Source organism: Saccostrea echinata, unplaced genomic scaffold (genome assembly GCF_033153115.1).
Source record: "Saccostrea echinata isolate AGI-Se365-2 ecotype Australia unplaced genomic scaffold, CSIRO_AGI_Sech_v1 ptg000023l, whole genome shotgun sequence".
In the NCBI taxonomy this organism is placed as follows: domain Eukaryota; kingdom Metazoa; phylum Mollusca; class Bivalvia; order Ostreida; family Ostreidae; genus Saccostrea; species Saccostrea echinata.
This window is the reverse complement of record NW_026889772.1, coordinates 4,174,451-4,197,969: the sequence shown is the minus strand read 5'-3', so window position 1 is coordinate 4,197,969 and position 23,519 is coordinate 4,174,451. Positions and strand designations below refer to the sequence as shown.

At 34.3% G+C, this 23,519-nt stretch overlaps 1 protein-coding gene across 1 annotated transcript; it reads right to left on the bottom strand.

Moving 5' to 3' along the window:
- Nucleotides 1-9,734: 9,734 nt before the first annotated feature.
- LOC133191095 (peroxidase-like protein) lies at nucleotides 9,735-18,084 on the bottom strand. Its single transcript, XM_061326783.1, has 12 exons — nucleotides 17,976-18,084; nucleotides 17,319-17,475; nucleotides 14,878-15,101; nucleotides 14,553-14,729; nucleotides 14,370-14,415; nucleotides 14,175-14,290; nucleotides 12,730-12,831; nucleotides 12,500-12,625; nucleotides 11,684-12,410; nucleotides 11,426-11,595; nucleotides 10,837-10,948; nucleotides 9,735-10,617 (listed from the first exon to the last, which is right to left on the bottom strand). Exons 1-12 carry the CDS (start codon nucleotides 18,073-18,075, stop codon nucleotides 10,284-10,286), a joined length of 2,391 nt encoding a protein of 796 aa, XP_061182767.1. The 5' UTR covers nucleotides 18,076-18,084; the 3' UTR covers nucleotides 9,735-10,283.
- Nucleotides 18,085-23,519: the final 5,435 nt, after the last annotated feature.

The window sequence follows — 23,519 nt, the reverse complement described above, 5'->3', positions numbered from 1 at the left end:
TGCTTAATGGGATGTGTTTGTTGATGAAATCTTGATAGGGTTTAAAGTAAGATAAAAACACAAATTCCTAGAAGTAAGACAAAATCTATTTATTAGTACTTCCTAGAATTATATTTTAAGTAAATTGTCATCATTCCTCGTCTCCTGACTTATGATTGATTATCGTGCATTTGTTAAGTGTCGCGGAATCTATATTTAACTTGCGTGAATAAATTGTGACATGGAGACTGGGCTTGTATGAAAAATAAATAAAAAGGAAAAAATATTTACGACATCCACGAACAATTGACTATAATTTCAATGAATTACCAAAAAGGTAAATGAAAAAAAAAATAATAAATTCTACCGTGCACCATGCAACGCCTCCGTAAGAGACCAGAAACAAATATTTTAACGGCAATTTCTTACACTGCAGAGAGAATTAAACATAAGCTCTGATCAGTTTTAATTATAACTTAATTATAATTTGTCAAGTTTAAAGAATAATATCATATTATATATGTTATGCAGATTATTATAAATATAAAGAGATATAAGCTGTCAAGACATCACAATGCTTAACTTCTAAATTTTACAGATTTTCTTTAAAAATGTTATTTAGCTATTGAGTTCTTTTGTATTATAAACAATAATGAGCTTACTTAATTTAAAGACACTAATTTTTTGTATAACAAAACGACTAAATACCAATATCATCTATTTAACATTTCGAGATAAATATAACTGGTCTTCTGTATCATTTTGAGCACACAATTTAAGTATATTTTCCTTAAGAAATTATTTTGTCAGCCTTTTCAAACATTCAGAGAGTTCTGAATTTTGTTGTACATTTTTCGCATCAAAGTTGATTGATCTTTTAAGATTTTGTGCACTTTATGAAGCCTTCATGAAAAAGTGTGCAATTCGTACTTTAGATTCGTTTCTTAATAATGAGATAATTGTTTTATTCGCAGAATCAAAAAAAAAATTAAAGCATATATAAATGTATAAACAAAATAGCATATTTTTTTCAAATTTATGGGAAATAATTCCTTAAAAACAATAAGAAGTAAGTTTCTGAAGTTGGGGAAACGCGTTTCCAAACGTTGTGTATATTCATGCAAAAAATAAAGGTCGCTGATTCTTGCTTATTGTGTAGGCCTAGGTGTTCATGTAAGGAAACGCTACTATGCCTCAACACATGGTATATGGAGATATAATGAGATATTAAACGATATTTTCAAACAGAATATCATCCCCCAGCCCCCAGAAAAAACACGCATCACATCCCTTACAATCTCAAAAAAATATATTCCATAATACAGAGAATCTTTTATATAATATTACCAAGCAATTAATATCTAAACACTCTATGTCGTAGAAATCAGGTAAATGACATTTTATTGATATATGTATGCCTGACCTCTCAAACATAAAGTATGTTTTTGTGTATCTTGTCAACGGAGAGACATACACGCCATATGCCAATGCTACATAAAAAAGGAAGTTGAAAAAAGAGAGTTTGAAATCATGTTTACCATCGGGTATATTTGTTACACTTTGCTATCAGTGTCTTTCTTTTTCTGGTAAATATGAAACAGATGTGTCAGACTCTCTTGTGTTTTTTTTTTTCATTTCGAGTCCAGTGGGATACATCGAAATTACTTTTGAATGACAATGATTTTGAATGAAAATTAATATTGTTTATCGATAAATAGTCTTCGGCATATCGAAATGTTGAATTGAAAGATACAGCATTTTTTTATATTGTGTAATACATTTCCAAAATGTTAGAATTGGGTTAACATATAAAATTATGTTTATTGAAAGTGATATTGTCTCCAAATTTAACAAAATACTCTGACAGCATTGCATTCTTTTTTTTTATTTTGTTTTAAACACTTATGATACATCATGTATTTTGCAAATTGTATATTTACTAGGGTCATACAACCCTCATATTTTAGGAATGTTACATTTTAAAATGATATATGATGTGTTGCATTTGAAAAATGAATGTTTGACTTCTTAAAATTATGAATGAATGAAATTATCAATAAATAGATAAAAGAATAAAGCAACAAAGAAAGAATAATTTACTTTGTATTTCCTAGGATGTCCCAGTTCAGAGAAAAAGCTGTATAATTTATCGGGACGAGAAAAACCTGCATTAACAACTTTCTGGCTTTCCCTGCTTTCTGAACGGGGATGTTTTATTACAGGGCGCTTTGACTGGCATCCATCACTATAGGTGCTTGCAGAGAGGAATGGATTGCACAAAACATTATTTCTACATCAATCAAAATTAACATAAAGGAGGAAGTGTTGACTGCTGAACACAAACAATATTAACTCTGTATTTAAATGAGTGATATAATGTAAACTTATTACTTTTATGACAGTGCTGTTTTATTCTTCACTGAGTCAGTATCGCGTTTCTTGTCTTTAGTGAGTACCCACACTAGGACGTATAAATCCATTCTTAAAGAGTGGTACGTTATGTTCATCCTGATCCAGTCTGTACAAATGGTCACTTGAATCTGTTAAAACAATAAAATATACCGACTTTCTTCTAGTGAGTCTAAAAGGGTCTGTAGCTTTTTTTTCTTGTCCTCTGCTTTAGTGAAAGCATTGGGACATTAACACTCTCTCCCATCTGCTCATACATTCACCTCTGTCGTTGGCTGGCATATATACGATGGCCGATATCAGCCTGTCTAAAATAAAATTACACGTCCAATAATTTTGTCTTTTGTACATGTACATTTCTTACATGTACAAAAATATAAAAAGTTATAATTTCGTGAAAAGAGAAAATGTACATGTACATTTCTTTAAATTTGTACATGTACAGACAAAAAAATCTGTAGCAGGTGCATTTAGGCAACATCCATCAGACACGCCATTCAAAATTTAGAGGACCCGACACAGTGCTGCGATTTTTTTATTTCCTTTTTTATATTGACTGTATTAATTGTTATGTGACAACAATGTGTTTCGGCGGTTTGATATCGTAATGGTGTATTTAAATTATTGGCACGGTTCCGCCTTCATCAGGGATCAAACCGTAATTTCTATATGGCAAAATAGCTTTTGTCAGCAAATTACCAATACTTTTATGTATAGCATATGCAATCATTAGTTTTGTTTGAAAGATTTATTTGCATATTTCATCTTTTAAAACTAATGACCAGTATTTTGATAATTTGGATTTCAGACCTTTGATTCTTGGGTCATACTTTGTTATTGGAACATTCGGTATTTCCTTTGTTTTCTTGGTTTTATGTAGCGTTATGACTCTGTTTAAAGCCAAGGATTCATTAATAATTGGGTCAGTCTCAGTTACCTCGTATTCTCTGTTTACAAGGTGTGATCTGAACTCAAGAAGTTCTTTTATATACCGCTATAGATTTTTTTGTCTGTACATGTACAATTTTAAAGAATTGTACATGTACATTTTGTCTTTAAGCAAAATTGTAACTTTTTATATTTTTGTACATGTACAAATTTCAAGAAATGTACATGTACAAAAGACAAAATTATAGGCCGTGTAATTTTATTTCAGACAGGCTGATATCGGCCATCGTACGTATATCAAAGTGAAAAGCGCGGGAAATAGTGTGTTTGTATTCATTTATTATAATTAAATGCTTGCGCCAGTGTTTGTTCCTTCAGTTTAAGATAGATATTCACTAATTAGATCTAGAACTATTAGTTTAATTTGAAATAATCCTTGGAATGTCATTTTTTATACTTTATGTCAAAAGTCTTGACGCGAGCCTATTGATTGATTGATTGATTGATTGTTGTTTAACGTCCCTCTCGAGAATTTTCACTCATATGGAGACGCCACCACTTGCCGGTGGAGGGTTACAAATTCTGACCTATACTCGGCACTTACGGCCATTGAGCAGTGAGGGATCTTTTTCGTGCCAGCACCTACTGCGACACGGGACCTCGGTTTATACGGTCTCATCCGAAGGACCGGTCTCCACGTCCCACAGTGGGATTCGAACCCGCGACGTAAGAATCAACTCCTTACGCGAGCCTATTGAAGAGGTGTCTGAAAGAGGAACGAACGACAACTCAGCATGGGAGATTGGGACATTAAATCTCCGTCGACTGTCAGTATGTCCGTCTGTCAATCTCTCTGTCACAAAAACTTTAATCTTGGGCATAGAAGATTAGGGTTTTCATATTTCACAAGTACATTACATGTAACTAGATCCTTTCAAAAATACTGTGACAATGACCTCGACTTTTACGTTTGACCTACTTTTCAAAAAATTTAAAATTACTTACATTAGACAAGGTTTTCCTATTTCACTTGTACATTACCTTTGACAATTCCTTTCCAAATATACTGGGGTTTTTTTCTCCTGACCTTGAAGATTGACATATTTTTCAAAAATTTAAACACTTTTTATAACTTCTGAATGATAGAGGTTCGAGCATTCATATTTAACTTGTTATGATGTGCAATACCTTTGATAAGTCATTTCCGATCACGCTATGCTATTTGACACCGTGACATTGACCTTGAAGTTTGGCCTAAATTCATTTTTTTTTTTTTTTTTTTTGCATTGGTGATAGGGCTTTATATTTGACAGGTACATTACCTGTGACAAGAAGTTTTCGAATGTGTTATCATATTTTACCCCGGGACCTTAACCTTCATGTTTGACCTTATTTTCAAAAAAAAAAAATCATTGCTGCTAACTTTTGATGGAGAAAAGATAAGGCATTCATATTTTACCTTGTAACAAGACGTTTCCAAATATATTATGATTTTTAACCCCATGACTTTGATCTTCAGGTTTGACCTAATTGTCGAAAAATTTAACATTGCTGATAACTTTAGAATGAGAGAAGATATGACATTTATATTTGACATGTGCATTACCTGTTTCAAGTCTTTTCCGAATGTACTCTGTTTTTTGACCTCGTAACCTTGACCTTAAACTTTAAACTACAATCTTTTTATTTTTTTTTTTACATTGGTACATGTAATAAATTTAAATGAGAGAAAATACATTTTACGTGTACATTACCTATGACAACACTTTTCAGACCATTTTCGACCTCATGACCTTAGCCTACAAGTTTGAAGGACACACAAACGAGACAGTACCATTATTCAATAAATAATTACATCCCAACCACTTAGGACACCGAATGTAGGGGATTACAATTCTTTTAACTTGCTTGTTTTGATAGAAAGCACTTCACAGACTAATTTTATTTTTCTTATGACCAAAAATTGTGGTCAATCTGAAAAATACTAAAATCTCAATATCAGATTGCATAAGAAGTTAATAGCCATTCTCTGTAAGCATTTAAACTCTTATATAGGGAGTGTGGCACGCTAGGTCTTGGATTTTTATGAAACTTGGCACACATTCCTATATTAGTGTATGAAACTAAAATTCATAATAAAATGGTTGCTATGGTCAATGGTTACCATGGCAACCAACATACATTTTTCATGGCCTAAAAAACGCTAAATTTTGATAAAAAAAATGATCCTTTTTGACTAATTAAAAGTCTTTAACAGAACAAGATATTTACATGACTTTATCTTTTTGCCAAAATACATCATTTTAATAGTTCTTTTGATTATTTCTAGTATTTGAATAACTTTACCTCATAGAAAAAAATATCCCCCGTTTTTAAGTAGGATTTTTCTGGGGAAAATTGTAGATTTTAGGCTCTTTTGAAAAGCCTGATATAAAATTTTGCGGACATTTGGGAAAAAATAAATATATTGATTTGAAAGTACATATATAGTTCTATTAGAATCTGCAAAGACACACTTGGTATTCATATTTCGTTTTCATGTTACCATGGTTACAAACTTATGCTTTTTTAAAGAATTCCAGACAAAGGCAATGGGTATCTACAATCAGTTTCCATATAAATACCTGAGTATTTTATAATGGATTAAAACCAAATTTAGATATATGGTACACAATAGCAAAAACAAAGAGAAAAATCAATTTTCACGACAAAAGGTCAAAGGTCAAGGTCAAAACGGCTTGATTTATATGGAAATTTAAGGAAACTAAGCACATTTATTTTCTGTGTCATAACTAATACTTGTGTTTTAAACAACATAATTTGAAGAAACAAATTACAATTCTGGTGGATAATAACTAGCATCACATAAATAGGTAAATACAGACAGGAGGTCAAAGTTCAAGGTCACAATGGTATATAAAATTTGCCTTTTTGTTCCCCACTTGTTTGTGTATACTTTAAGAATTTACAAATTTTCTTTTATGATAGATACCATGGAGTAGTTTTATTACATCTATTGGAACCAAACATAATAGAGGAATTCTTGAACATTGGCAATCACTGTCACAAGCATCTCAGATTTATACTTGAAATATCGTCATTTTTCTGTGAACTTTCTACAAAGGTCATAAACAAAACATTAACAAAGTTGATATTAAGAGACATTGTCTGTAATGACTTTAACTTTTAAATAGAAGCTACGGCAGCATAGTCTCAGAATTCTCCAAACTCTATACCTGAAACTCAATCAGGCAAATATTCTTTACCATTTCAAAATGCCTTAAACTTTGAAAAATTGCATTTTTTTCAACATGTTCAGAGATCCATAGTTAACGTTTGCGGCAATGCAAACAAGTGGAAATGATGTTTCCAAAAGTTGGAGGCCTGTTGTCTTAAATGCATATTTTGGGAAATCACTATAGCACAAGTTACTATGAAAACAAAGAAATCAAAAGTAATAATTTTGGGAAATCAACTATAACACATATTCCTATGGAAGCAAGGTAATCAAGAGTAATATTTTTTTGGCCTTCAACTCGACGACGTCTTATCAATAACAATAGTTACTACCATCCATATATCGATTCGATATATCCCAGTGAACTTGAGATAAAAGATACCACAGAGTCTGACACATCTGTTTCACATTTGGATATTTTACTAGAAAAAGACGTCAATGTTCACCTATCAACAAAATTTAATGACTTCAACGTTTCTATTATCAACTTCCCTATTTATGTAGCAATACACCCTTTTCATCTGCATATGGGATTTATATCTCCCAGTTGATTCGATACGCAAGCTTATGCTCCACGTACGAACAGTTTCTAAATCGAGTCAAGCTACTGAAGTTGAAGAAACAAGAATAAGAACAGTCTCGTTAAAAGTAATCATTTCCCAAGTTCTATGGTTGATACATTGACCTTGTCAGCAAATACAATTTATCATTTAGTCGAATGCTGACTGACGTTTTTCATACTAACTGTTATGCCATTATTTACACACTGAATTGCCTAGAGATTTTTTTTGGTTTGCATCATGACAATGAGCACACGGCGGGAGATGATTACTCCTCCATAGCACCTGATTCCACCCCTGATGTATTTTAGAGGTCCCTGTTTGCTTTGCTCCCGATTTGTATTGTTTCAATGGAACTTTAGATTGATTACGGTTCGTTATCTCCATATTTCATTCATTCATTTTTATTAAGTCAGACACTTAAAAATTAAAGCAATTATATGTTAAATCTTAATAAAATATTGAGATAACGAACAAATCAAATAATAGAGAAAGACCCTTGAAACACATACCAAAGACGTAATGTGTTATTTCTTATTGTTTGGCAATGGTTGCCGTGGTTTTAATATCGCAAAGGGATTTCAGATTTATTCTTTGTATGTTTTAATCTGATCCTATCTTTCTAAACACACACACACACACACACACACACACCCACACACACATATTTATATAACTTGTGATCAATGTTTAAAGGCATCGGCATGGTCCTATTTTTTCACATTTCAAAATAATGAAATTAAGTTCTTTAAAACACAGCGTTACTATGGATATTAGCAAAAAATATGTATAAAAACGTATTTTATTTGTTTCCTTCGATACGTACCCTTCTACGTAGATTACCAAATTTTTATGATTAAAAATTATAAACAACTATATAATCTGACTTTCAATTTTGACTACCACACAATCTCCAACTAGATGCATGAAATGTTTTTAATGGAATTATTTTAAGGAGAATACATTAGACATGCAGGAAAACTAATGACCCAGATATTCTGAATGCAACGTTCGACGGTTTCTCGATGCACCTGTCAAAGCGAGGTTACTCTATCTCAGAAATTGATCCTACTATAACCGTGTAGAGAATTCTTCTGGAACTGCATCAAGTGTTTTTCAGAACAAATAGGAAGAGGGGGAAAGGGTATACCGGGTAGGTACTACCTATACCGTAGAGGCACTGTAAGGCCATAAGGTAAAATCGAAGTATAGGTGTGCTGTATTCCAGAAGGTCCACCAACATGAAATTCCATGGATAAAAGAAATGATGAGGCCATCTTTGAAATAATGTTTGCCCTCGCCAGACTCAGGGTAAAAAATATGGGTCGGTAGGTAGGCGGGAAAATTTTTTTCTAGAAAATCCAACACAACATATTGAAGGGATGAGAAAATTCAATAATATAAAGGAAAAAATTATCGTTTAACAGAGGTTAAAAAAATTGACCCGGGTCGGTCGGTAGAGGGCAAACAAACATTTCTTTTTTTAAATGGCCCTATCAAACAGCTACATGTAGGCCAATAGTAAAAGTCGACATTCCGACGTACTCTTATAAATTTCTTTGTGGGTGGGAGAGTTTCTTTTTGTAAAACAATTACTTGTTTTTATTTATCGTCTTTCTTATAGTCGCTTGCATCTCGATCTGGTAATTAATGCTTTTAATGGTTAGACAACAACCTCAACTAAAACTGTTACATAAAAAATATTTTATTCAATATGTTACAAATGAAATTAAAACAGCAATTAGATTACAAACAAGACCAAATAAATTTAAAATAAAAACAAGAAAATAATGGATTTTTAAAGCATTTTCAAATGTTTTTACTAGGGATGTCAACGAATAGTCGACTATTCGACTATCAGTCGAATGGACCGACGATCGAATAATGAAACGACATTCGAATATTATTTTAACTAAATAAATGCAATAAATGAGTGATAGATGAGATGGAATTCTCATTACAAAAATGAGAAAGAGTTTTTTTTTTCTCATAGACAGTCGATAATTTTCCTCAACAAAAAACGGTAGATTTTCCATGTTCGTATAGAAAGTACAGCAATTATAAATGCTTCACTATGCGAGAATTAATTGTCAGTAACTGCCTGTGTTGTTTTTGTAATAAATTACCAACCAATATAATGGGCTTTGTTTGTAAAATTATTAATTGGACTTGATCTTATACTATGTACCAATTATCTTTTGTTATTTTAAAATTGCTCAAATGCAAGGAATAAACCTGTTTTGATATATCGATAATTATTAAAACAATGCGCTTACATTTTAAACCGTTTCAGGACATGAAAGCCCCCCCCCCCCCCCCGGCCCCTGCATTTTATTTCATAATAAGCTTTAAAAGATATCGGCTGGCAATTTTTTAATGCTTACTAAATAAAAAATGACGGCATGTACAGGCCGATTTATGAATTCTATTTACGGGGAAATAATAAATTTTGGAGAATTAGGTTTCTAAATTAATTCCATATAATCATGCTATCCACGCGTTACGTTGCATTAATTTTGATGTTACTTTTTAAATAGATTTAAGTAAAAAGGTTTCTGAGTATGTACCAATAAAGTTTGAAATAAAATTTATTTTCAGAAAATGTTCCGAATATTCGACTATCGTTCGAATAATGCAATCGAATAATCGACTAAGGAAAATAAATATTTTGACACTCCTAGTTTTTACGTACATTACTGTTATATTAGTAAATATACGTAACATATAACACACTCTGTACCTCTGCTGTAATCGGCCATGTTGTCATAACGATTTTCATTGGACGACAGTTTCAAAATTTATAAACGATAAATTTACTAATATACATATTGCTGACAAAATGGCTGTCATATAGCAGATGTTTAAAGTGTTAAGATTAAACAAGCGATTATCGGATTGCAACAAATTGAAAAAGTTGTAGTATCAGCTTCATATAATGATTTCTTTAATCCAAATGTAGATTCACTGAGATGTCAAATCCCTTAATCGTTTAAAAGTGTAGTTATATTATCACTTCACAAGGTGGATGACTACGTATGGAATAGCTACTTACATTAGCATAATAAAGCAATGCATAACAGTAAGAAAGCTTAAGCAGTATAGGTATAATGTAAATGGCATTCGTCAGAACGTCTAAAAAGTCCCTGTAAAAACTGACAAATCGTGTTGAAATCATCGCACAACCTTGGTAAATAATAAAATACTAAATTTCAACCCAATACAATCCTTCTAGGTAGGCGTCGTCGTGTTAGTACAGGACTAAACCGGAGGGGTCTCCGTCTGCTGACTACAATACGCCTTCTATGTTTCCTCCTTGTGGGAATAACAACCTTTCTGGCAATGTTTTTAATGTGGAGTCTGTTTCTAAAGAGATGTTGCAGTGTCGGGTTATATGGATAGATCCGCCTCAATCTGCGCACAGATCTCTGCATATTTCTCATTGGCGGTTTCCTATGACCGGGAAAGTTGGTTCCAAACACGTCAATATGATACCCCAACTCGTGACCCCCTCCTAACACTTGATTACAGGTCATCCGGGAATTTCTTTTTAAAGAAAGATTTTGAAAATTATGATTTTTTTATGTAATGTAGTATAATATATAATGTAGTATAATTTATTTAGTTATCTAAAGAGAAAATCTTATTGTGTAGACAATGATTTACATGTATATGAGCCCTGGTCATCTACTAAACAATGTATATAATTATAAAGAAACAAGGTAAACAGGTATTTGACAGGTATGTCCGAATCATAAAACTTACTTCTTGCTGCTGCGGATCATAATATTTGGTTGGATGTCCATAATATGATCTTCCTCCGCTGTGGAACATATAACCTTAGCAAGAGTTACTTTTTTCAACTCTTTCAATTGTTCTGTAAAAAATTACTTTAACTTAGTAAATTAATTAGTGAAAATTAGTAAAACAAAAATATTGTTATCAAGGAATAAATATTAATTTTTATAAATAATAGAAAATAACTGTTTAATAACAATCATGTAATAAATATCAAAATCGTTTGCTGAATGGAAAAAAAGTAACGCCACAATACTCCATTAATACTGCTGAGTTCAATTGTACATGTATAATCGATGAAATGCTTCTATTAACCAAGATATTTCAAACGCCTTTCATCATATTTCGATTTTAAACAACTTAAAAGACTAGAAGATATCTATTTAAACTTTTCTATCAAAATATACTTTTTGTAGAAAAAAAGAACAATGACTGTAAATTTCCCAATAATTCAAAATACTAGTACCTCTGAATCGATATTAAAAGAGAATAGTTCTTTACAAAATTCTCTCAGACACAGCTTCTGCTTTTCTCTAATAAAATAGAGAATGTGTACCTGTTGAAAATCCATAGATTGGGTGGGGATTCTCATACCAGTATCTGTCTCCGACCTTGAGTTGTTGGAACTGGTAAGCCAGGATACATGCAAAGGTAGGACCGATTAACGCACCGCGGAGGCGTCTCTCAGACAAACCGCCAGCAAAAAGATCAATGTCGTCTGGGTGCCTAGAATTACAAAACGGATTCAGTGCATTGTAAGTACTTTTATAAAACGTTTGCAAAAAAGGAAAGGAAAAAGGAAAAACAATGGTACCTGTAAACAGAACGGAGCTTTGCTGCTTCTCTTCCATCATGATCTACAAGTCCTAATTTCCAAGTTCCAAAATGGCGAGCTCGAGGAAGTCCACACCACTCCCTGTACACATTGTATCCAGGCAGTCCGTGATCTCTTCCTCTTTGAATATTCATAGCAGGAAGGTCAAAGCTTAGTGTAGCTCCACCTAGTGAGGACGATTCTGCTTCAAAAAGTTTATTACGAATGGCGTCTACGACATAACCATCTGGCTGTGATGCCCCTGTTCTTGCTTTCCAGTTTGTCAGATACTCATGTCCATAGCCTCTTCCAGTCAAGGTCATTCGAGGTCGGTCAAAGTGTTTATTCAGTTGATCCAGATAAACAAATTCTCCATTGTCTGATCCAACTACCTGCCTAACCAAAGAATGACCGAATCTGAATACAGCAGTGGCAAACGCATTAATGATGCGCGGGTCTGAAGAAGAGTTATACACATGGTCGTGCGCTGTCTTAGATTTCAGATTGTACATTTTCATCAGCCTCTTATTCAACACAATCGGAAGGAACTCGTTGTATGTTATGTGCTGTAACTCAGCAATTACCATACGTTTGGCCTCTTGGAACAAGAGCTCGTCATCTGTAACACCGAAATTCTCCCAGAGTAAGGTCGCTATGAGGTTATGACGGCGGACGAAGGCGGTGTGTATAACAGTGAGTAGAGGATTCTCTGCCTGTCTATGGTCCCCTAAAAAAGCATGAAATCAAAACGGTTTCAGATTTCGAGCCTGGCTTCTTCATTGGATAATTTAAAGAGAGACGTGTCATTGTAAATACCTGAGTCGAAGCAATGCTGTATTTCCGGTGATTGTCTGTCCTCTTCCCGTATGTTACAGCTGTCTTCTTCACTCTTTGGCAGCACTCCATTAGTGTTTGGGAAATCCTCACTCACCTTCAGAAAACCTGATAAGTATGCATTATAACATCGTATGAAATAAAAATAAAAGTTGGGCTCTGTCAAAGTTAATCTTAATATCTTACATAATTATCAATCTATCAATTTTTACCCATTTCACCAATCCGTAACGAATCTTCTTTTGCCCTATTGAATCCGTATATCATGGTACCATCTATAAAGGCCGATCTCTGGTTTTGTTGTTGGCGAATTCCTGTAATCATACTCAAGCATAAAGCTAATGTAAAATATGACTAGAACTTTTTTTTTGTTTTATTTGTTTTCCTTTAGAATTAGTTTAAAGGTCATAATAAGTATCAATGGAGTCTCGTCCTAACTTCAAAAGCTCTGACCCAGGGGACATGTATTTTAGAAAAAAAAAACTCTTTATCATAACATACACTAAGTATTCTGCTATATACCAAGGAGCACCGAAGAAGATTTTCAAAGAATAAATTCATTTTCATTATATGACCAAAGGTGCCCCGCCCTAAATCCAGACCGAGGGGCCATGCATTTCACAATTTTGGAAGAAGCACTCTTGCCCATTATATCTATGCACTTAATTTGACTGCTTAATATACAAGGGGGAGATAAGAAGAACTTATGCTTTCCCCTATATGATCTAAAGAGCCCCATCCTAAAACTAGAACTCTGACTCTGGGACCATTGATTTCAGTTTTACTGTCTATAGATGATAAGGGCCAACTAACAACTAAATTGTATAACAAACGAGATGACTTAAGCTTTTCCATTGTCAACTTTCTTTATTTATATTGTAATATCCCGATATCACCTGCATATGGTGTTTACGTCTCCCAACTTATTCGATACTCAAGAGCATGCTCCGAATGTGATCAATTTTTAAACAAGGCAAGCTACCGACAGATAAGATGATGTTAGAGGGCTTTCAAGAACCTCATTTTTTTTAAGTCGGCATTTCGTAAATTCTATGGTTGTTATAATGACCTTGTTAGCAAATATAAGCTATCAGTGGGTCGAAGTTTGGCTGAAGTGCTTCATACAATTGTTAGGCCTTTGTTTTTTATACTGAATTTGACTAGGGACTACGGACTATTCCGTCTACCAAATCAATACATAGGGCTCACGCCAGGTGTGACCGGTCAACAGGTCCCTCTCGAGAATTTTTCACTCACTATATAATCAATAGAGCCCCACCCTAACATCAGAATCTCAGACCCAGGGGTCATGAATTTTACAATTTCGGTAGAGAGATCACTGCATATTATATTATTATATTCAAGCCAACAGTTTAAGTGCTTGATGCCCAGTAAAGAAGAAGATTCTTGAAGATTATATTAATTTTGGTGGTTCTGTCCCCACTTCTCATTCCCAAGGGGGTGTTGGGTGGGGGTGAGGACATGGAATTCAAAATTTGTCTCCCTTTACCTATAGATGCTATATACCAAAATTGGTTGAGATTGGTTCTGTGGTTCCAGAGAATAAGAAGATAAATTTTAACGGACTACAACGACAGACAAAAACAGGTAGCAATAGATCACCCAAGTGACTTAGGAGATCTACAAAAAAGCACACCTGATGAACAGTCCAGTGGGGGTGCTATGTCAGCTCGCACAACATGAATACACTTTCTGGTAGGGTCGGTAAAGTAGGGGTCATTGGATGACACGGGGATGCTGAAACACTCAAACCTGGAATAAAAATTATAGCATTACCTTTCAACTCAGTTTTCATAAGAAAGACACTTTGTAAATAGAGAACTATCTTTACCTTTCAGGGTTTGAGCAGCAGTCCTCAATCAAATTTCCATTTTCATCTGAAGAAAAGAAATAATGAGAAGATAGAATGATGAAAATGTACTGAGTAAAATTCTCTGTTTACAAAAAGACAATAAACAATTTGTGAAATGTGAATCTTTTTTGCGACGCATTTTATCAAAAGCTATAAAACTACCTTCCATTAAAGGCGTGCTAGTGAAATCATGGTCAAGAAATTGCCCAAAGGAGTAGACAAACGGCGTAATGACGGCGTTAACACTTGTTGCACGCTCCTGGTGGATAGCGTTACTGACGTCACGAGCACTTGGTAAGCTACCTCCTAGTACACTTCCGGTTCTTGGTGCCTCAATACCTGTTTAAAAAATTGCTTAAGTACAATAAAGATTGACAAGAAATTAATTTAACATTTTGTCGTGATTTCTAACAAGCACCAATTTTTCCATTAGGTTTTGAAAGTGACACAGTCAAGGTCATTAATAAACCAATCATTGGTGACCTACCATCTTCATACTTGGACGATACAATTCGACGAAACGGTGTAAAGGATTTTCCATACAGAGGTGCCCTAAGGTTGTTACAGGCACCGCAGGCTGAGCGGTACTTTTGGTTTGGGTCACAACGTGGCAGCTGATAGCAGTATGGAGAAAACTCTTCCCGCATCATCTCTTGATAGGAGGGATCATCTATAATTTCTCGGACATCTTCGGCGCTCCGTGCGTTCATCCTGTGGTGTTTAAGTTACTTAATATTAGTAGCTAAAACAAACAAGAGGCCCATGGGCCACATCGCTCACCTGAGCACATTGGCTAGGCAAAAGCACAAAAGCACAAATCAGTTCAGTATTGAAAAGGTTACGGGGGGGGGGGGGGGGGAGGGGGGGATACCTGATGATGCTTCCATGTCAATATAACAAATGGCTTTGTTGTACTTGAGTAAATTTTGAAAAATTTTTCCCATATAATCCTTTGTAAAAATTTGATCCCCCATTGTGGCTCCTCCCTATCCCAGAGGTCAATATTTGAAAATTTGAATCTACACTACCTGAGGATGCTTCCATTTCAATATGACTAAACATAGCTTTTCTGTTCTTGAGAAGAAATATTTTTTCTGCATGTTCTTATGTAAAACTTTCAATCCCCCATTGGGCCCCACCCTACCCCAGGGGTCATCATTTGAACGAATTTGAATTTACACTATCTGAGGATGCTTCCATATCAAAATGACTAAACATGATTTTCAGTTCTTGAGAAGAGGATATTTTCCTATATGTTCCTATGTAAAATTTTCGACCCCCCATTGTGGCCCATCCCTATCCCCGGGGGGTCATCATTTTAACAAACTTGAATTTACACTACCTGAGGATGCTTCCATATCAAAATGACTAATCATGGCTTTACAGTTCTTCATCAGAAGATATTTACCTATATATTTCTATTTAAGACTTTGATCCTCCATTGTGGCCCCGCCCTACCCCAGGGGGTCATGATTTGAACAATCTTGAATTTACACAACCTGAGGATACTTCCAAATAAATATGATCAATCAGGGCTTTGCTGTTCCTGAGAAGAAGATTTTTAAAATTTTTCCTATATATTTCTATGTAAAACTTTGATCCTCCATTGTGGCCCCGCCCTACACCAAGGGGTCATGATTTGAACAAATTTGAATTTTTACAACCTGAGGATGCTTCCACATAAATATGACCAATCAAGGCTTTGCTGTTCCTGAGAAGAAGATTTTTTAAAGATTTTTCCTATATATTTCTATGTAAAACTTTGATCCTCCATTGTGGCCCCGCCCTACCCTCGGGGGTCATGATTTGAACAAATTTGAATTTTTACTACCTGAGGATGCTTCCATATAAATATGACTAATCATGGCTTTGCTGTTCTTGAGAAGAAGATTTTTTAAAGATTTTTCCTATACATTTCTATGTAAAACTTTGATCCTCCATTGTGGCCCTGCCCTACCCTCGGGGGTCATGATTTGAACAAACTTGAATCTTCACTACTTGAGGATGCTTCCATATAAATATGACTCATCATGGCTTTGCTGTTCTTGAGAAGAAGATTTTTAAAGGTTTTTCCTATTTATTTCTATGTAAAACTTTGATCCTCAATTGTGGCCCCGCCCTACCCCCGGGTGTCATGATTTGAACAAACTTGAATCTACACTACCTGAGGATGCTTTCATATAAATATGACCAATTAGGGCTTTGCTGTTCTTGAGAAGAAGATTTTTAAAGATTTTTCCTATATATTTCTATGTAAAACTTTGATCCTCCATTGTGGCCCCGCCCTACCCCCGGGGGTCATGATTTGAACAAATTTGAATTTTTACTACCTGAGCATGCTTCTATATAAATATGACTCATCATGGCTTTGCTGTTCTTGAGAAGAAGATTTTTAAAGGTTTTTCCTATATATTTCTATGTAAAACTTTGATCCTCCATTGTGGCCCCACCCTACCCCCGGGGGTCATGATTTGAACAAACTTGAATCTACACTACCTGAGAATGCTTCCACATGAGTTTCATCTTCCCTGGCTCTGTTGTTCTTGACAAGAAGATTTTTAAAAGATGCTATTAATTTTTCACTAATTCTTTATTATCTCCCCTTGAAAGAGGGCATGGCCCTTCATTTGAACAAACCTGAATCCCCTTCACCCAAGGATACTTTGTGGCAAGTTTGGTTGAAATCGGCTCAGTGGTTCTTGAGAAGAAGATGAAAATGTGAAAAGTTTACGACAACAACGACGCCGACGACGCCGACGCCGACAGACAACGGACAAATTTTGATCAGAAAAGCTCACTTGAGCCTTTGGCTCAGGTGAGCTAATTAAGTATGAACATGATAGAATTATTGTATACTCTTTCGTGTGACGTGTGGAGTTCAAAAACTCATTGCATACGAACATACCTTACCATGTAATTCTTACTTACATTTCTGCTGATCTTTTACTCATTGATGCCAACACATGAGCGCGGTCACTTAGCAAGTTCACCATTTCGCCATCATTTTGGCGAGAAAAACTATAATGAAATTTCATAGGAGTATCTCTCTCCATAATATACTGGTCATTTCCAGTATTTCGCGTTTCTAAAATAGAAAGAAAATGAGGTTATTGAACAGTACAATAAATACGAAAGAGGCAAAGTAGATAAGGACGAGAGTCTTCTTTTTGATAAATAAGGAAATCATTTCCTTTCAAACAGAAAGCTTGTTAGCAAATACAACCTATTATTGTGCCGTATTTTAACTTATTATTTCATACCAAATGTTAGGCCTTTGTTTTTATACTAAATTTGACTAAGGATTAATCCGTCCACCTGATCAATGTGAAGGGTCGACAGGGGATGCTCACTCCGCCTAGGCACCTGATCTCACATCTGGAATTTCCAGCGGTTTGTGCTTTAGATATGCCCTATTCATAGATTTTTTTAGATCAATCACTGCTCGTTATCTTCACCTATTTTACATATAATTTCTTCTATATTACTTCTGTAATATAAATAGCAACAGAATTATTCTTTAAATCGTATGTAGAGTGAGTATTTCAAAATATGGCTTCAAGCATAGTAGAACTGCATTTTGTCTACCTATAGGAACTTTATCAGGTGTGCCAAGGCCTGACATTTCTTCTTGCATCATGTTCGACATCATTCCTCGCATTGTACGCGAACCCATCTCTCTCATCATTCCAGAGTCCATTGTTCTTGTGCTTGAGCTCATTGTATTGGATTCAGGTATCATACTTCTTCGGTCCATCATAGACATCATTTCGGGTCTTGATTGCATATCAGATGTCATTTCCGTTCTCATGTCATTACCAGACATACCAGCTCTCATTGTATTTTCAATCATTCTGGATTCAGACATCATACTTCTTCTGTCTATTCCAGACACCATCTCCGGTCTTGATTGCATGTCAGATGTCATTTCCGTTCTCATGTCCATGCCAGACATACCAGGTCTCATTGTATTTTCCATCATCCTGGATTCGGACATCATACTTCTTCTGTCCATTCCAGACACCATTTCCGGTCTTGATTGCATATCAGATGTCATTTCCGTTCTCATGTCATTACCAGACATACCAGGTCTCATTGTATTTTCCATCATTCTGGATTCGGACATCATACTTCTTCTGTCCATTCCAGACACCATTTCCGGTCTTGATTGCATATCAGATGTCATTTCCGTTCTCATGTTCATACCAGACATACCAGGTCTCATTGTATTTTCCATCATTCTGGATTCGGACATCATACTTCTTCTGTCCATTCCAGACACCATTTCCGGTCTTGATTGCATATCAGATGTCATTTCCGCCCTCATGTCCATACCAGACATACCAGGTCTCATTGTATTTTCCATCATTCTAGATTCGGACATCATACTTCTTCTGTCCATTCCAGACACCATTTCCGGTCTTGATTGCATATCAGATGTCATTTCCGCCCTCATGTCCATACCAGACATACCAGGTCTCATTGTATTTTCCATCATTCTGGATTCGGACATCATACTTCTTCTGTCCATTCCAGACACCATTTCCGGTCTTGATTGCATATCAGATGTCATTTCCGTTCTCATGTTCGTACCAGACATACCAGGTCTCATTGTATTTTCCATCATTCTGGATTCGGACATCATACTTCTTCTGTCCATTCCAGACACCATTTCCGGTCTTGATTGCATATCAGATGTCATTTCCGTTCTCATGTTCGTACCAGACATACCAGGTCTCATTGTATTTTCCATCATTCTGGATTCGGACATCATACTTCTTCTGTCCATTCCAGACACCATTTCCGGTCTTGATTGCATATCAGATGTCATTTCCGTTCTCATGTCCATACCAGACATACCAGGTCTCATTGTATTTTCCATCATTCTAGATTCGGACATCATACTTCTTCTGCCCATTCCAGGCATCATTTCCCGTATCGACCGGACATCAGATGTCATTTCCGGTCTCATTATCATCCTCGACATCCCTTCATGTCTCAAGTCCGTTCCCATTCTATACAGCACATCAGAAGTCACGACCTGTAAGTCACCACGCCTTGTTCCCACATTACTCTGGCTATCTGAAGAGCTAATTGCTAGGAGAAGGCAGTAGATTATAAAAGGTGCACTCATTCTACAATAAAAATACCTTTTTTATACATATTTTGCCAAGGAATATATTTATATTAATATTTTTTTCTTGTGTAATGCAGAAAATTTCATGAAAATGGTAAATGATGTTTTATTTCATGTTTTAATGTAAGTTAATTTCCAGTACAATGTATTATACAGAATATATGGCAAAGAGCAAGTTTAGAACCAATAATGTCAGAAATGGGTATCGAAGATTATGCAATTGTATGGCACCTTTTATCTTCAGTCTCTTTTAAGCAGGAACTGACAAGTAGTAAATTAATATTTCGTAGTTGTTCGAATTAATCTGGAAAGTAATTATTCGAACATTCATTTTTTAATTTAAAAAGTTGTAAATTAGGGAGGGGTGGTGGTGCAGGATTTGATAGTTGCTTTATTGTAGTTTCACAGAGACAAACAGTAGCTAATAGAAGTAGAGAATTCTTATGTATGGTGTGAAGATGTTTGATAGCAACTTATTTAAAACTTGATCACATGCAATAGCAATAGTATTTTTGATTTGCTGCTTTGAACTCTATTTCGTGCTATTTGGCATTTCATACGAACACAAAATTAAATCCTGCTGAATTGCAATATTTCTTAATTTTCTCTTATAAGCTCTAAAAATCCCTTACCTGTGTGTGTCCAGATGTCAAATCTATGGGGGTTACGTTTGATTGAGAATTTAAACTTGGAAATTCTCCCCGCCCTCTGCAAAAACTGTCCATCAATCTTGCCTCGAAGACTGTGATCAAACCAGATGCCATATAGTCACGTGAACGGTAAATAATGATGTTGTAATCAAAATGTCGATTATATTAACTTTATTTCATATTGAGTAGGATTGAAATCAATTTTCTTTGATAAAAAAAATATTATTTATTTGCATTGGTGAATTTTTCTTTCTTTTCTTACGAACCGACTTTTTAATATTTTTTTTTACATGTAATTATTATTTATATATTTTTGATTGAGGAATTTAATAAAAGTTAAGTTCTTTTTTATCAGACGAACAATTTTATCAGTACTATAGAAAGTATAGAATGATAATTCTTAAGTAAGAGCTTCTAAACAGTTAAGAATAAAAATGAATAAAAAAAGGTTCTTAACATTCATTTTCATGTCAGTGAAATTATTATAAAATATTACAATTTTAAAACAATTTTTTTTACTAGAATTGTAAATAATAAATGTACTTTAAGTCTCAACAAATATTACTTTGATGAACTTTACAACTTTGTGCCACTTCAACATACAATGATAAATATTTTTTTTCTTATCTCTGATTAAGCTGTACATTCCCCTAAATATACAACATTAATTAATTATGCTTCAGCATATAGGGATTCTTAGATATATTTAAAAGAATACCATTCCATCAGTAAAGATTGGACTAAATCCTCTGTGATTTGAAAAACTTCTTCCAAAATATGAGAAGATATAACATATCTTCACAATACATTAGTAATACCAAGCAGTTCAAACATGTATCTAAATCTATAATGACCGCTGTTTCAGAAATGAAGTAAATGACATTTCATTAGAATATTCGACCTCTAACCTACAAAGGTCGTTTGTGATATATGTGCTCTATATATACAAAATAAGTACATGTACATATATAGCGACTATACCAGAAAATAAAGCATGACAGCGGCTCATTTGACTTTGTTTCTCTAACATCTTTTTAATCTGGTTGTAGAGAGTTCTATTTTTAATGAATAGTTTTTTGCCTCGTTGCACCACAGGTGCTTGTGGACAGGAACACCCCCCCCCTTTTTATATACACCCGTATTATACTGCGGGTATGCTTTTTTAATAAAAAGTTAATTCTGCGTTATTTTTTTTTTTTTTGGGGGGGGGGGGTTCATATGAAATACATTGTAAATATGTAATAGAAGATTAATTTGTGAAAGAAGACGAATAAAAATATCCTTGGACCCTGGGTGTATATGGGGGGGGGGGGGGGGTTCTGTCCACAAGCACCTGTGAGTTGCACAGGTGCTTTCGGTTCTATCCTTAATGAATTATTTTTTGCCTAGTTGCACAGGTGCTTTCGGTTAGGACTACCCCACCCCAATATATGTACTCGCACATCCCGGCTCAGAGATATTTTTTTATTTCTTTCATTTGTTTTCTGTCAGTGATTATTTTGTTATCAACTACAGACGATATTGGCCAACTACAGACGATATTGGCCAAATAACAACTAAACTGTTCAACAAGCAAATCCCACAAAATAATGTTAAACCAAAGTTAAATAAGTACAGAGAGAGAGAGAGAGAGAGAGATATTTGCATGTTTCCATTGGTATGAATAAGTTTTCAAAACGTCCATCTAAGAAACGCTTATATTTTATCAAATTAAATTCCGTTAAATAGTGAATTAAATATATTTTCCTAACGTTTGAAATGCACAGAAATGACTGTGTTCCCATGAATGTTCGGATCTAGATATCTTTTTCAGGAAAAAAAAACCCTGGTTCCAGGATCATGAAACAATCAAAGACTTAAGTCAAAATTTCAGTCCATCATTAATATATATATGTATTTTCATAAATGCTTGAAAATTTGAGTTAACAACATGTCAGAGCAATAATTCTGAATAATTTCAAATTTTGTGTGTTTTTTAATAAACGTTTGGACAACTTACAAATTCTGACTTGTCTATCCTGGGGTCTGATTTCTAAAATGTTGGAAAAATTGACCTACCAACTCTGACCATAATCTTATAACGTGAAGATTTGTATTTACAGCATTCCCGTAACAAGCGTTAACACTAATGTGGTTCTGAAAACCCTCGGACATATAGTGTATATACTTATAGGACTAGAAAGTCCCATTCAGAATTCTTTCAATGGACATCCTTTAAGTTTTTTTTCTCCCTACATAAAAAAGATTTGTTAGCCTGTTTTGCCATATTTTATTGCACATGCATGGCACTCATTTGATTATACCTAAAAATCATGATTAATATGTGCGGTGAGAAATTAAATTGTTTTGATATCAAAAGTAATAATCTTCTTTAGGGATAATTATGTGATTACGACAGCTCACACCCAATACAGATTTACATAGTTTGACCTTTCTGTATAAACAAGACGACATGGTATCATTAATGATGAATTACTGGTGTGCAATCACCTTAACTGACATTTACATTTCACATTTAGACATATCATTGCTGAGAATGCTTATAACTGACATCTGAAGGTTCGATAAAATTTTTTAGCTTTTAATTAAATTCCATAAAAGGTTAAAAGTCTTTTTAAATATGCAACCTTCCATAGTAAATGGATTACATGTCTGAAGAGACGATTTTATTTTGTTAAATTATTATTAAAGAGAACAAATCGGTCACCTATATTATATATAAATGCCTGTTGACTCTGAGAGGGAAAATTAGTCTGAATATGCATGGAAATGTAAGATAGCTGCACTACTTTGATAGATAACTGTAAAAGAAGGTTGTAAACATCCATAATCATCATTAAAAAAGGACTATTTTTATACTGTTCTGTACGAAAGCCGGATAGGCTCATTTTTGACAAGACAAAAAAAATATTTAACTCGTTATAACGAGATAATTATCTCGTAATAACGAGTTAGTATCTCGTTATAACGAGTTAGTATCTCGTTATAACAAGTTAATATCTCGTTATAACGAGTTAGTTATCTAGTTATAACGAGTTAGTATCTCGTAATAACGAGTTAGTTATCTCGTTATAACGAGTTAGTTATCTCGTTATAACGAGTAAGTTATCTCGTTATAACGAGAAAATTATCTCGTTATAACGAGTTAGTTATCTCGTTATAACGAGTTAGTATCTCATTATAACAAATTAGTTATCTCGTTATAACGAGTTAGTTATCTCGTTATAACGAGTTAGTTATCTCGTTATAACTAGTAAGTATCTCGTTATAACGAGTTAGTATCTCGTTATAACGAGTTAGTTATCTCGGTATAACGAGATAATTATCTCGTTATAACGAGTTAGT

Bases quoted from the DNA above. Each gene is read 5' to 3' on its own strand.
- LOC133191095 (XM_061326783.1), bottom strand. From the start codon at position 18,075: ATGATGAGAGAGATGGGTTCGCGTACAATGCGAGGAATGATGTCGAAC. The intron at 12,626-12,729 runs GTAAAAATTGAT...CATACTTATCAG, and splicing joins GTTACGGATTGGTGAAATGG to GTTTTCTGAAGGTGAGTGAG. The intron at 10,949-11,425 runs GTACACATTCTC...AATTTTTTACAG, and splicing joins AATCTATGGATTTTCAACAG to AACAATTGAAAGAGTTGAAA.